This window comes from Anarhichas minor, unplaced genomic scaffold, assembly GCF_050575085.1.
Source record: "Anarhichas minor isolate MPS153535 unplaced genomic scaffold, ASM5057508v1 ptg000029l, whole genome shotgun sequence".
In the NCBI taxonomy this organism is placed as follows: Eukaryota; Metazoa; Chordata; class Actinopteri; order Perciformes; family Anarhichadidae; genus Anarhichas; species Anarhichas minor.
In genome coordinates, this window is record NW_027466475.1 from 2,208,397 (window position 1) to 2,223,562 (window position 15,166).

A 15,166-nucleotide genomic window follows, 5' to 3' on the forward strand; every position below is an offset into this window, starting at 1 on the left:
CAGAGGTAATTAACCACCTTGCACCTTTTACCTGTACTGCGTTGCATCCTCATCAGTGTGTGCGGGTCCAGCCCCGACCGGAGAACACCACGTCATGAGAGTATCGCTCCCCCGTGTAGCCCAAGCAGCTTTCAGCAGCACTTAACAGAAGACTCAGAGCTCCACTGTGTTTGCCTGGAGCCGTCCGACCTGTCTGAATAAATACACCAGGCTTATTGAAATGTATGCGCTCTCTCCCAAAGCATCCCATTTCCTCGCCGCTATACATTCATTAAAACGTCGGTTCATAGTTCTGCAGCTCACAATTAAGCTCTGCCCTTCTTCTTTTTTTTGCCACTGGAATATTTTGTGAGAGTAAATATACCAAGGGATCAATGCTCACTGAGCTCACGGCCTCTGGCTGAGCTTTAGCTTGAATAAAGACAGGATATAACTAATGTACACCTATGAAGAACTTGCACTGCAGTTTGCTGGAAAGTGTGCTGACGTTGCACATCTCTGTTTAGACTCAAAATCCAAAGAGAGGCCGCCTCTTTTGACATTCTGAAGCACCACTTAAATACATATCTATCTCGCCAAGCCTTTCTTCTTCAACAGCACGTCGTGTCCGTTACACAGAATCCCACATCTGCACCTTTCATGCATTTAAACACTTTTATGTTGAAACATTCATTTTAAATGTCCCAGTTTGTATTCATCTGTTTAAATCTTTTTATTACACTTAAAATGTAAGTGCAAAATGCATGCTTTTCTTCCTCCCACTTTTAATTTATTTTATCCGTAAAACGACATTTATTTATAAATGTACAGCACTTTGAGCTAAATAGTCTGTGTGAAATGTGCAACACAAATAACACACGTTATTTTTATTATTAAGACACATCAACATGACAGAAAGAGCAGAGAAATCTGCTCAAGTGATCCGTTGAGTCTATCAGGCTCTGAGGGGAGGAGGGGAGCTGCTTGAGAGGCTGAGAGTTTGAGGTAAAAGCTGTTCAAATGCGTTAAAATTGATTTGTGGTCGTTCAGTAGCCTCCATCATGGATTAATGAACTGAAGGCTCTGCAAGGCAGAAATGTGTAAAGAGCACTGGTCTGATATGATTATTGTCAGTGCAGAATCAAGAATGTTGCACATTATTTTTAGCATAAAGAGCTTTTGTAGCACTCATATGCTGTACATAATCACTTGTTACCTGTGAAGCAAATGATAAAATGATCCCCGTTTTGGGCATCTGTCTTTTGTCCCTGTAAACAAAAAACAGATGCTGAGTGCACGCAGACGATGAATCATTCTGGATGAAGTCTGTCGGCTGTGTCTGGTGTCTGTGTTTAATGTTCAACACTGCAGTATTGACCTGCCGTGTTATTCAACTCTATCCGTAATGATTTATTAGAAGGCGTCTCAGCTTTGTTTGGTCATACATGGTTGTAAATAAACAGCTTAGTCTTCATCTAGGAAGCAGCTCGCTCACGTCAGAGAAAGAGTCAGCTGTGCTTAACTCTGCAGCCCACAGCTGAATCATTCCAGTAACACACAGAGGATGTCTGGCTCATGGTGACAATCTGATTAGCTACGTAGCCTTTGAGGCTAAATCCAGCCTTTAGTCACTTGTCTCAAACAAGTCCAAGTGTTGTGAAACACGGAAAAACTTTCTATGATGCCCATGTGTATAATGCATTATAAACGTACTTATGATGCGTTATAATTTGCTTATAGAACTGTATAATTGTGGTTTTAAGCACACGATTTTTATAACAATCATCATAATACATTATAAAGCATGTGAATGACTAATAAGGTCAAGTACCTTAAATTGCCAGATTTAATGATTTTTACTTTACTTCAAGCAAATATTCACCAATATAACCAAGTTGTAATGTAAAATATCTGCCTTTGCCTCAGGATAGTTAATGGCACTACGTTATTAAATATTATAATGCATTGAAACTATGGGAATTACATTAGGATATTTTATAAACCCAGTTGACAGAAAAATGGAAAACGTAAAACAGCGAGGCGTAAAACAGCGAGATGTACAATATCTTAAATTGCATACCACGTTACTTTCAATAACACACGCTCATTATACTAGGTCACTTGCTCTGACCGAACATTTTTTCACTGCTGACTGAGCTGATTAAAATACTTGCAAAAAAAGTAAGTGTCATCATATATGTCATATTATGATGCATTTAATATTCACTTAACGTATAAGTCATTATAAAATGCTTCATAACGTATTATGATTATTGTTATAAGGCATTATTCATGGCTGCTTACAACTATAATTATACAGTGCTATAGGCAGATTATAACCAGTATATATATTGACATGGGTGTCATAGAAAGTGTTCCCCAAAAGTTCTTTCTGGAGGTTTTTCTATGTCGCTACGTTTAAAATGTTCTGATTGTGTTGACTGATTTTGTGGACAGCCACAGTCATGAAGATGAAAGGAAAGAAACAATTACAAAGTCAGCCTGGTTCTAGCAGCAAGGATGCAGTTTCTTTGGACAATTTCACAGCTCATACAATGACAGAATGTTTAAACTTTACTTTTATATTTATGGATCATGAAAAGACTTTCAAAACATAGAACAGCAGTGGACGTCAACGTAAACTGGGTTTTCTCTTCATTCCTTTTCTTTTCGTCCAGGCTTCTTCATAAGTCTGAAAACACATAACATTCCACTTGTTTGCGAGCAGGTTCAGAGGCTGCGCATTATGTTCGTGTTGACTGATTGTGCGTATCGCCTCAATCATTTAAGCCGAGCGGAATTAAACGAAATTGCCGAAACAATTACAGCAGTCTGTCATCTGATAAGAGTCGTCAATGTCTTCCAACAAAATTAGATTTAGAGCCGTAATGCAGGAGCAGACAGCAGATGATTAGGTGATATTGCCTTGGGGAGCTGTCTGGAATGATCTAACACAGGAACCTGCACTGTCAAAAGTAAAAGAAAAGTCTTTTAGGAACTTTTAGCGGCTTCTCGGGTCATAAAAACAGTTCCCTTTAAAAATAAAATCCCTTGAAGAAGGTGACCTGAGTCCTGAGGATACGCACTGAAAATCAAGACGACCTCAGTGAACCATTAGTGATTCTGGAGATCACACAGGGGAACTCCCAAAAGTTTCTTGAAGCGCTGCAGACATGAAGGGCAAACATTATCGATGTGAAGGATCTTCTGAGCTGGGAAAGCTATTTGGAATTGAAACAAAAAATACACCTGAAGGGTTTCAACTGTTTCGCTCATCTGTGGGGTAGAAAAGAACATTCTTCTTCTTATAACTTAGTCCGTCCGAAAGCATTTAACGATGCCCTGTGGAGTTTTCTGGTAAAGTAGCAAAGCAGGCTTTATTCACCAAAACACACTGGACCTCATGCACATTCATGAGAACTGTATGAATGCACAATTAACGTCACAATAAAACCATAGAAGGCTACATGTCCACATGTCCTGTATTGAAGTCCGGATTTCAGATCCATCGAGCAAAATCTATAATTTCACAACATCAGCAGCAGGATTGAGGAACCAGCTGAAGACAAGCAACGGGATAAATTAAGAGTGTCACCTTTGGGTCGACCTGTCACTGAAATAAAGAAGAAATGGTTCCATATGGAAAACGATTTTTTTTCAAATGGAATAAAGTCATTTAAGATGTTCATATTGTAACGTTATACAAAAGCATCAATAGCCAATTTAAATTAAGTAGCCCCGCACTAAAGCATCCCCTATTATATGGTCTGTGTGACTCTAAATGGACCATAATGTACTAAATGAACATCATGCTGTATTGAAGAAGACTTGAAACTAGAGATTGAGACCATAAACTCATGTTTACAATGTTTACTGAGGTAATAAATCAAGAGAGAAGTAGAGTCATTTTCTCATAGACTTCTATACAACCAGAGGAGTCGCCCCCTGGTGGACATTGCATGGACGCAGGTGAAAACAAACAAAATAGAGTAATAAATTGTCAGGTAACTGTTGCAAATACCTTCATATGCAAATACAAAAACATTTTCTCAGCTCGTTCCAGCATCAAAAATTAGCAGCATCATTTCTGGGAGACAGGGTTGCAATAAAACACCAGTATGTGAATCATTAATGACTAAATACATTTGACTTTGCCTTCATTTCTCTCTCTCTCTCTCTCTCTCTCTCTCTCTCTCTCTCTCTCTCTCTCTCTCTCTCTCTCTCTGACATGTGCCAACATCAGTCTGCTGATCAATGATGATTAACTACACCTCACTCTTTCCTTCCCTCTCTCTGGTCCCTCCCATGCCATGCCAAGTATCCGTCTGACAGATCAATGATGATTGATGACTGGACACATTTGACTCTGTCTCGGTCTCTCACTGTCTCCCTTTCTCTTGACTCCTTTTTCCCACACAGACAACGTTTCAAACAATATCTAATTCATATTTAATGGCCGAGTGCTTTTAGCTCCGTCTTCACCTCCTTCTCTGGGCAGAAACTCTGCCAACACTTCAGGGAGGGCAGAGAACCAGCAGCATTTCCTTTTTATTTGTGTACGCCTTTCTGCCTCTTTGTCTGCTCCTTTTAGTGTTGATCATGTATTATCACCTGTTCTGGTTCTTTCTCAGTTTGTGCTGAGATGTGACTGAACACTGTACCAGTTTAGAGACCCAGAGAGCTGCAGTTACTGCCGTTCACGAGGAGGGAGCTGGGATACGGTGCACAAATGTGTTCCTGGAGAGAGAGTGAGACACAGATATGAGAGTAGAATTATTTTCTTATTTAAAACATTCAAAACATTTTCATCTACACCAACTTAGCTTTTTTTGTATTACAAATTTTCTGAAATGTTGTGTTTAAATATGAAAATGAGAGATTATCTGATGGTAACTCTTGGTGAATTCAGGAGAAATCTACAGACACAAATAGAAAAGTACTAAAATAAAAACCTAAATGTGTATTTTCGATGTTTTCTTCACTAGTCTGAAGGAAGGCGTGTTTTCGAAGCAAAATAAAAATAAAAAACATGAAAAACAATGTTTTTGACCGTCTCCCCTTAAAAAACAAATTCACAATATCAACTTTCTCCTCATCCTCTTCTTCATCTCACTCTTCCTCCTGCGCTGCAGGCCGGAGTTCTTCTCCCGACAGCCAGCATCTCGTGTCTCTGGGCAACCTGTTAGACGACCAGCACTGGCACCACGTCGCCGTGGAGCATCACAGCACTCACCTCAACCTCACCGTGGACAAGAGCACACTGTGGGTGCAGATCCCACCAAGACTCACCCACTGGGACCATGACCAGGTACGTGTCTGCGTAGGTGTTGGACGCACACAAACAGAATAAAAAACCCTTACAGTAACACCTGCTCACGCTTTATCGTTTTATATTGGTCGTGTTTCCACCGTACAGATGAGTGTTGGAGCAGACCACGGCCTCGGCTCTCGGAGGTCAGTCGGGTTGAACAGAAATTTCCACGGCTGTTTGGAAAACCTGGTTTACAACGGCGTGAACCTGGTAGACCTCGCTAAGAAGAAAGACCAGCGGGTCACTGTGAAGGTAAACTGGCTCACGATGTGCTAATGAAATCCGTTTTTTGTGAGTGTGTTTGTATGTTTCGACACTGTAGACACGCTGTAATGTGCAGTCAGCTGGTTGGTGCCACAGGAGCCCTTCGTTTAGATGCACTGGTGAATCTGATCAACGTATCCTTGTGCATCAATTTGTAAGATATCTCACGAAAAATGACACTAGAGGGGAACGTAGAGCGTGTGTGTGTGTGTGTGTGTGTGTGTGTGTGTGTGTGTGTGTGTGTGTGTGTGTGTGTGTGTGTGTGTGTGTGTGTGTGTGTGTGTGTGTGTGTGTGTGTGTGTGTGTGTGTGTGTGTGTGTGTGTGTGTGTGTGTGTGTGTGTGGACGGTGGACTGTGTCAAGCGAATGCACAACACCGCTGAACCTCATGCAGCCGTCTTCGCTTTAACTTCGAAGACGCTTTAACTTCGCTTCTTTCTGATTTGATCAAGTGTGTGTGTGTTGCCTATTTAGCTGAAAATAGAAACCCAGTGGGGAACCTGGGATGGAACACATCACTGTTGGTGCCCTGAACGCTGACCGTGGACTTACTGCAACTACCACTTCTCAAAGCTACGAGCCTGCATACAGAGATGACCAGCTGCTCCCATGCAGTCCCTTATTGGTTGCTCCTCTCTTTCTCTGTCTCTCACCTCTACTGCTCTCATACTTCCTCTATGACCTTCGAAAGCTGCTGGTGACATCAGTTTGATCTCCTGGTGCTTATGCCTGGCTATTATCATTATGCTAATAACATGATGCTCTTTAAGGAGACTCGCTGATGAGATCTCTGTGCATCAGGGCGCCGCCACGCAGCCCTGGAAATTAATTCAAATTCATGCATTATCGTGTTTTCCCTCTTTTGCTGAAATAACTTCTCTCTCTCTCTCCGTATCTTTGCCTCCTCCTCTCCTCCTCCTCCTCTCCTCCTCTCCTCCTCTCCTCCTTCTCTCCATCCACCTCAGGGCACTGTGACCTTTTCTTGTGCTGAACCCGTTTTTGTTGCCATGACGTTCACCAGCCCCCAAAGCTTCCTCCGGTTGCCGCGGTTGACAGAAGCGTCATCAACGGGCACGTCGGTGGGGCTTCAGTTTCGGACGTGGAACAAGGCGGGGCTGCTGCTGACCTTCGACCTCCCGAAGCAAGAGGGTGCGGTGTGGCTGTACCTGAGCAAAGCCAGGGTCCACCTCCAGATCCACAAGTCTGGCAGGGCGCCGCTGGAGCTCAACGCAGGTCAGTGTGACCCCAAAGCTCCAACTTAAACCTTCGTGTCCTCACCTCAAGGGTCTGCATTTAAGAAATATACAAATCAATGAATACAAGTAATAATAAATACATAAAAATAATAATGTTTAAATGAAGCAAAGCAATATAACAACAGAAAGCCCAAGAAAAGCAAAAAACTGATTGAAAAGAATAATAATAATACAAATTAAACCAAACATAATAAAATAAAATTAAATGATTACATCACATAAAACCAGTTTCAAGAAGTAATTTAAAAAAAAAAGATAATTGATTGTGAGAGCCTTATCCCCTCAGGATGTGTGTTACTCACGGTCCAGATAACATTACAACACTCACAGCACAGATGCACCGCAGCAGAAACTGACTTTATTTTGAAAGATGTAACTTGTTTTTGTTTCTGTCAGTGGCTTTGACTCTTGGCACGATACTGGTTACTTTATATTGTCATCATAAGACAGAAACATGTTTGCACACATTTCCAGCAACTATGAAACTATGAAATAAAGTCAATCCTGAAGCCTGAAAGCAGAAATATCCATCCGACCGTCTTGCTGTAAAGTCTTTGAGCCAGATACTGAATCCTCTCCGGATTAAACAGCATCGATTGGTCGCTGAGCTTGACCTCTCACCCTGATCAATAAGCCAATGACTTCAATTCTAATCTTAACCTTCATGAAATTAAAATCAAGACAGTCAATACCTGCATCTCTCTATAGTGTACAGTGTGTGTGTGTGTCCTCAGGCTCAGCTCTGAATGACGGTCAGTGGCACTCTGTGGAGCTGATCTCCAGACGAGGACATCTGACGGTCTCCGTGGACGGAGGTGAAGGAGCCACAGCTCACGCCAGTCCTCCGTTCCTCATTACCACGGGAGGTCAACTTTTCTTCGGTGGTAAGCAGGGGATAAATAAGAGAATACAAGCGCACAATCTTCTGATCAAATATGCTTTCATTATTGCAGACTTTTAAAATGTATGGTTTCCTCTGTTTGCTTCCTCCCCTTGTGTGCAGGTTGCCCCCCTGAAGGGAGCAGCCAGGAGTGTATGAACCCCTTCAAGGCTTTCCAGGGATGCATGCGCCTGCTGACTGTGGACAACCAGCCGGTGGACTTGATCCCGGTGCAGCAGAGGCTGATGGGAAACTACAGTCACCTCCAGATCGACATGTGTGGCATCATCGACAGGTCAGACCCCAAAAAAAGTACCATTTGTTTGATAATGTTTTCCCAGCGGAGGTCGACCAAAGCACAGGATATGCTACATGCAAAATTGGTTCTTAACTTTATTTATCCAGGAAAGTTTGGTTATTATATGTAGTAATGGATTGTGTGTGTTAGAAAGCATCCTCAGAAAAGAGCATCGCTCTCACTTTGTAACCCCAGTTAATCCCTCTGAAAGCTCTGTGACTGCTTTCCTGTGAAATAGGGTTACACATGGATTATTAGACAGCAGTAGATTGGATGCAGAGGGAATTATGACAACAGTCTCCAATCCAGTTATTGTTTTGTCTCTCCAGCACCATATGAGGCGTGCGGGATAGCTTCCTCTCTCTCAGCTGAAATGTGGTTTTGCTTTCTTCAAAATGTGATTTATTTGTGAGAAGCAGCCCCAGTTGGTTGGCTCGGTGCCTCAGCGTGGGATTGAGTTTGGGAAAATTCTGGGATGTATTGTTCTGTCAGTGGAGGAAGAGCATTGTCAGATTTAAGTCTTCTTCTTTGCCCTGTTTGCTTTCTGCGTCGGCTGTTCTGATTGTTGTTGCCAGATGATCATCATCATTATCACCATCTTGCTCATGTTGATTGTTGTTTTTATGTTCTGGACTCCAGTGCTCTTGGAGGCCGACTATACCCTTGGGGAAAACCAGTTTTAAAGTGCTATGAATAACAGCTAGCACTATATTGTGAAGAGGGATCTCCTGAACTGAGATTAGAAACACCAAATGTCCTCATATATTTAGATTAATTTAGATTAAAAACACTTCAACAAATGAAGCTGCCGCTACATTATTTCTATTTTTGACTGTTTATGCATCTGTTTGCGATCAGAGGCCTTTACTCACCTGGAGCGTGACGAATTAACGACACGAAAATGCTAAATACTCACCTGTGAATATTAAACGTCTAGGGCTTTTATTGTGAAAGGTCAGAACGGAAAAAGTTTACCATCCCGGAGCCTCCGTGTTCATATAGATATAAATATAAACATAAGCACAACTCAAGATCCACAACGTGATTGGTTGGTTCCCCTTTATGCACTTTTTGCAGCATAATAATCGCGTTCTGTGAGAAAGTGCTGTTGAACCAACACAGATATTGTACACTGACAAATCGAATATCACCGTTGGACAGAATCCTTATTATAGACATTTCCGTATCATCAAGTGCTGGACAGACCGCTGCCTCTAATATGCATGTTTTGCAGGAAATGTCAAGCAAAGCTCCACTGTGTCAGTCTAATGTTGTGTTGTGTTTGAGCAACAACACGTTGCTCTCAGAACATGACATTGGACCTTTTTCCCGAATCATTAGAGCCAGCTTGTACATGGCCTGCATATTATCCTCTGAGCAGCCGTTGGTAATTAAATGTCAACTTGAAAAATTGATTTACACTTCTTCCAACTGCTCACCTCCAACCTACGGTGTGCTTTCCTGATAATAAGCGCTGCTCGACTGATCACATGCGCACTGAACTTGTCGGAGAACTCCGACTTTCTGCAAGATGCGTGTATGCATATGTGCAGATAAGCCAAGCAATGGACAATGAACAATGGACTGCCGGAATTTAAAATGCATGTATTTAAAAGGACCCACCTGCTTCCGTCCCCACTTACTTTTTTAGATGAAAAGGAAAGCAAAGAAATTGGTGCTAAAAACCAAACTTAACCATCTGACAAGCCTGCTGAGTAAGGCTTTTTTTTCCAGCAGTGAGTTTCCCAGAGTAAAAGATTAAAAATGCATGCTGCTCGCCCGCTCTCTTTCTCTTTCTGTCTCTCTGCAGTCACAATTCGCTGACCTCATTTCTCCTTCCAAATATGTTTACCCAGTCGCCGCTGAGCTCCATTCATCCCAACTTTCATCCCCTTTGTTGCTCCCTCGCTCCTTCCTCTCCGTCGATCCATCTCTCAACCTTAATTCCTCTTCCTGGATTTCTCTCTCTCTCTCTCTCTCTCTCTCTCTCTCTCTCTCTCTCTCTCTCTCTCTCTCTCTCTCTCTCTCAGCATCTTCCTGTCCTAAGCCGTTTGTTTTTCTTTTGTTTTCACTTCCTTGTTTAGCTCGCGGCCCCCAGCTCAGTCCTGACACTGGGCCGACACTGAGAAGGAAAAAGTCCAAATTAAAAACAGCAGAGCTTGCTCGCTCAAACTTGTATTTTGGATGCCACATTCTAAAAGTTATGAGAAGATGGAGGACACAATCATAACACCAGGACTATTTTCCAATCAGATAAATTCATTCTGACAAACACAAAAGCTGCTCTCAAGTCATGTCCACAGAAGAGAAGCAAAATATGACATCTTCACCTGAATGTGCACGCGTTGTTTACAAAGCTCTGCTCCATTAAGCTTGAGATGACAGGGATGTTCACTCCAGGGGACTGACTGCTGTTGTGAAACCAGCAGCGTGACATAATTGTGTTTGGCCTTGGTGCATATTTGTTTCTTGAGCCCTAACACGCTCGTGCACACATACACACACACACACACACACACACATGCATGCATGGACACATACAACCAAAACGTTGATTTACTTCTCACATAACCTGCATTCTTCAGTTACGGCACTTCCGTGGTTTATTTGAACCCAAACGACAATCTTTTCCTAAACCTAACCAAGTAGTTTTGTTGCCTGTTGCCTGTTGCTGGACCTTCGCAAGAAAACTCACGAAAAATGAGGGATAACTTTTTGCGAGATATCATATCATATTGTATAAAAACGAGGATGCGTTGACCACCAGCCTGGGATCAGAACCACGGACAGCGATCAATCTCACGGGCGCAGATTACAGTCGGTGAGAAAACAATTACATTGCTATAGATTTAAATCCCTGATCCCACTACATAATAACAAAGAAGAACATCTACTCACCCATAGTTCATCCTACGGGCCATTCGCTCAGCAAAGTCAAAAAGAATACTCCTCCCCAAGGAAGAGTAAAGGAAGGAAGGAAGGATGACTGATTAAGTCCTCCTGTCTACAGATTCCTTGTTAATCCATATATTCATGCAGTCGAATGTACCAAATGTTTAGAAGCAGGTTATATTATTATTAACAAAATCCTGGAAAAGATAAAAACCAATGAAAGAAAAGTCTGCCTACGTATAGCTTGGTGTTGCTTTTGCCTTTGTGCCATGTGTGACTCTGTTGTTGTCCAAAAACTATTAAAAACACATTAAATAAAAGTTGTAACGTTGCCTTTTATTCCGGTGATAAATGAGGCGGCGCAGCCACAAAGAAGTGTTTAGATATTGAATTCCGTGCAGAGTAAAGGTATTAAGATTAGGGCAGTAAATGAACAAATGCATTTACTTTTATCTCTTGTGATCTTGGTTCAGTTTCTACATAGAGAGAAAAACTTAAAGTGGATGTTTTTGCTATTTTATCACCAGGACAACCTTACAGCGACCTCCTTACACTAAGATATGAGGCTGAACGCTGATGTTAAACGTTGGTCTGAATGTCTTAAAGTGTCTCTCTCTGTCTCGTAGGTGCTCTCAGAGTCACTGTGAACATGGAGGCAGCTGCAGTCAATCATGGAGCACCTTCCACTGTAACTGCTCCGGCACCGGCTACAACAGAGCCACCTGTCACAGCTGTAAGGCCGTGAAGCTTTGTTAAAGGTCACACACACACACACACTCACACACACACTAACAGTACGCACTCCGTGGGTGTGTACATGTGTACGTTTGCACTTGTTCACATGTTTCCTTTAATGAGACAACCTGCTGCTTTACAGTCCAGGTCAGGGCAGAAGGCAGAAGGCTCACCGTTGTGTGAGCATCGAGACGTCTCAGTCGACGCAAAGCCAGATATAGAGGCGTAGGAACAAGGGAGGAAGATGAAGAAAGCTAGAAAGGTTAAAAATAGATGGACAAATTAGAAAGAACAGGAAGAGAGACTCTTCATTATTAATCTGATTCTATAGAGAAAGGTATTGTTTAGTTCTATGACTGCATTTCTGTATTTACGTGTGCATGTGCTTATCTTTTACTTTGAAAAAGCAATGCTCAAATAAAGTCCAACTGTTTTATTGTAAAGACTAAAGAGCTCCTTTGACAAGCCGTGAGGTTCTCACAACGAATCATAAAAACATCCCCATTCAGATAAATACATTTACTCCTTTAATTAACAGCTATATCTATTTATTTATTATCAGTATAATTCCCAAAGTATATTATATCATTTTATATATCACATAAAAAAATGCATCGCTGCTCAGTCTGAACTTCATTAAAAAAGTAATTTAGATTGTTGATGGTGGAAATAACTACCACTGCTTTATAGAATATAAACTGCATTACAGTTCGCTCCATATGCTACGTCACTACCTCTGCTTGTCTCTCTTAATCATTTCAACACTTGCCAACCCGAATACAATAATTCCATCCTTAACGTATCCTTGCTTTGCAAAAACGTAAAAAGGCAACTTTTCTTTCCTGGCCACTGAGCAAAAAACATGAATGACTGAGATGTTTATGATGATGATGGTGTTGATGATGATGATGCCGTGTCTCTTTCTCCTCAGCGATATACGAGCAGTCCTGTGAGGCGTACAAACACAAAGGCAACACGTCGGGCTATTATTACATTGACGTGGATGGCAGCGGACCCATCAGACCACAGCTGATGTACTGCAACATGACAGGTAGCTGACACGCACACATCAGAAACACAGCCCGCTGTCCTCTTTCATCCCGCCTCTGTTCCTGTCCTGCTGAGTGACACACAACAAAAAACATGCTTTTATATTTCCTTCCTTCTGTCTCTCTCTCCGCCAGAGGAGAAGACCTGGATGGTGATCCAGCACAACAACACGGATCTGACGAGAGTCCGACCGTCGCCGGGAAAGGACCAGCACTCGGCTCACTTTGAATACGCATCTGAGGAGGAGCAGCTGGCGGCCGTCGTTGGCCAATCAGAGCACTGCGAGCAGGAGCTGACCTACCTCTGCAGGAAGTCCCGCCTCCTCAACACACCGGGTAAAGCTTGTTGATATTCTGTGACGCCACATTATTTAAAACAGTGAAGTAGCAACGTATCCTCATACAAATGTTCATATAATATCTTACGAAAAAGTTGCTCCTCATCACAACTCAGCTGATGTGTTTGACATGCGGAACCGTCCGTATGGTCCTTCCAACAAAGATTTCTACAAGAAATAGATTATATGTTTAAGATGCCGTAAACTGTATATTGTAAAGCAAAACTTTAGTCACACTACCGTGAAGTCAAACTGCATCCGCTTCATTTTTTGTGCAAGGATTGCAGCTGTTGTGCAGTCACCTGGATTGAACAAACAGGAGTCCCCTGGCTGAAAGAGTGGTGTATATTGGACAAAAGAAAACTGGCAAATGAATCATTCATTCACGTGCAATATATACACCACTGTCCAATATATGTTCTATGAAATATCAACATTTCGTATAATATAATAATACAATAATGTGAACTCAACCGTTAGGTCCGGTTATATTTAATTTTAGTTTTTATTAGTTTTACGGTTTACATTCCTTATCTTCACTGTTTGATTTCTTATTTCTTATACTTGGGTTTGTTTTTCACTGATGCCTCTCGTTGTTGCACAATCCTCTTTGCTGCTGTAATATACTGTGAAGTCCGTCACTGCTGTGGGCGTAGTAAAGGACCATCTCGTCTTATCGGTGTGTTGCAGACGGCCCTCTGCTCAGCTGGTGGGTGGGAGGTCCAGGTGCAGGAAAGGTGCAGACGTATTGGGGCGGAGCTCCACCCGGCAGCCAGCAGTGTTCCTGTGGCCTGCAGGAGAACTGCGTGGACCCCAAACACTACTGCAACTGTGACGCTGACCGCACCGAATGGTACTGTGTTATTTACTTATATCAACACCAGATTATGCTGCTTTAAAAGAATGTACTGATATTATTCATAAGACTACTGTATCAAATGGATGGATAGGTAGACGGATAACGTATGGTCATGTTTACAACGCTCAGTAGAAGCATCGCCCCAACAGCTCACACCGAGGCAATGTCCAATGTGCAAAAATAGCAAAAGGTTCCACTAAAAGGTTTGTCCTTTTGGAAATAGTGATGATGAATTTAACTTTTTGCTCCCCGATCATCTCCTTTCCTCTTCTTATCTCTCTTCCCTTGCTCGTGTTAAAAGTTAATCTTTTCCCCTCTGGTCTTTGGTTTCCTCTTTAAATTCAGCTTCTTCTTCTTCTATCTTTCTCTTCCTCTTCGTGTCTTTTCCCTCCCGTCCAGGGCCAATGACTCAGGCCTGCTGACCCATAAGGAGACCCTCCCTGTCAGATCTCTGGTGCTGGGTGACGTCCAGAGGCCCGGCTCAGAGAGCGCCTACAGGGTCGGGCCTCTCCTTTGTCACGGAGACAGTAAGTCAGGTCCAGATCCCTCAATGTCACCTTGTACATGTCATTTAAATGATGTATGCGTGTCAGTAATACTGGCAATTAGTGGCCTTTGATTGAATTGCAAAACCATGATTGATAGGTTTTCGTTTATTTGCAGAAAACATCTGGAACGCTGCATCCTTTGGCAAGGAGACGTCGTACCTCCACTTTCCCACATTCCACGGAGAGCTGAGCGCCGACATCTCCTTCCTGTTTAAAACCACTTCATCCTCCGGCGTCTTCCTGGAAAACTTAGGCATCAAAGACTTCATTCGGATCGAACTGGGCTGTAAGTTAAAAAACCTTTCAGGTTAGAAGTCTAATCCGCACTTGGCTTAGATGTGAGTACATCCTGAGCAGGAAGGATCATCCCGGGAGTTTCACCTGGAGTGAACTCAGCTGGAGGTGACCGACCGCCTCCAACTCCACCTCAGAACGTCTCTTCCCTTAAAAAGAAAAAATCACTTTCCAGCGACACCGCCATTTGTTTTTCCTCCTCTGGGAAATTACTGCAGTGACATCATTCCAGTCCGCTGCAATACATTTCCTTTATAACCACCAGAGTGTATAGTTCTGTGTATCATTGTGTTGTACTGGATTCATCGAACTGTAACACTTTATGGTAGTTCACATAGTGTGTGCCGTTGTAGCTGTTCTTTAAGACGACAGCTCCTGATAGGGTGTTTCATTTCTTGGGTTTGCCAAAGAAAACTAATCCAGTAATGTAAACAGGTAACTAATTATGATCGCTTTACAATCCA

The 15,166-nt window shown here is 42.4% G+C and overlaps 1 protein-coding gene across 1 annotated transcript in view; it reads left to right on the plus strand.

The window, feature by feature from the left end:
- LOC142964048 (contactin-associated protein-like 4) overlaps window positions 1-15,166 on the plus strand; it is a 61,576-nt gene that overhangs the window by 30,597 nt on the left and 15,813 nt on the right. Inside the window, exons 6-16 of the mRNA XM_076104168.1 lie at window positions 5,112-5,287; window positions 5,396-5,542; window positions 6,519-6,786; window positions 7,544-7,693; window positions 7,813-7,984; window positions 11,506-11,612; window positions 12,546-12,665; window positions 12,799-12,999; window positions 13,692-13,854; window positions 14,260-14,387; window positions 14,524-14,694. Coding sequence (XP_075960283.1) covers window positions 5,112-5,287; window positions 5,396-5,542; window positions 6,519-6,786; window positions 7,544-7,693; window positions 7,813-7,984; window positions 11,506-11,612; window positions 12,546-12,665; window positions 12,799-12,999; window positions 13,692-13,854; window positions 14,260-14,387; window positions 14,524-14,694 — 1,803 coding nt within the window. The remainder of the gene's footprint in view (window positions 1-5,111; window positions 5,288-5,395; window positions 5,543-6,518; window positions 6,787-7,543; window positions 7,694-7,812; window positions 7,985-11,505; window positions 11,613-12,545; window positions 12,666-12,798; window positions 13,000-13,691; window positions 13,855-14,259; window positions 14,388-14,523; window positions 14,695-15,166) is intronic.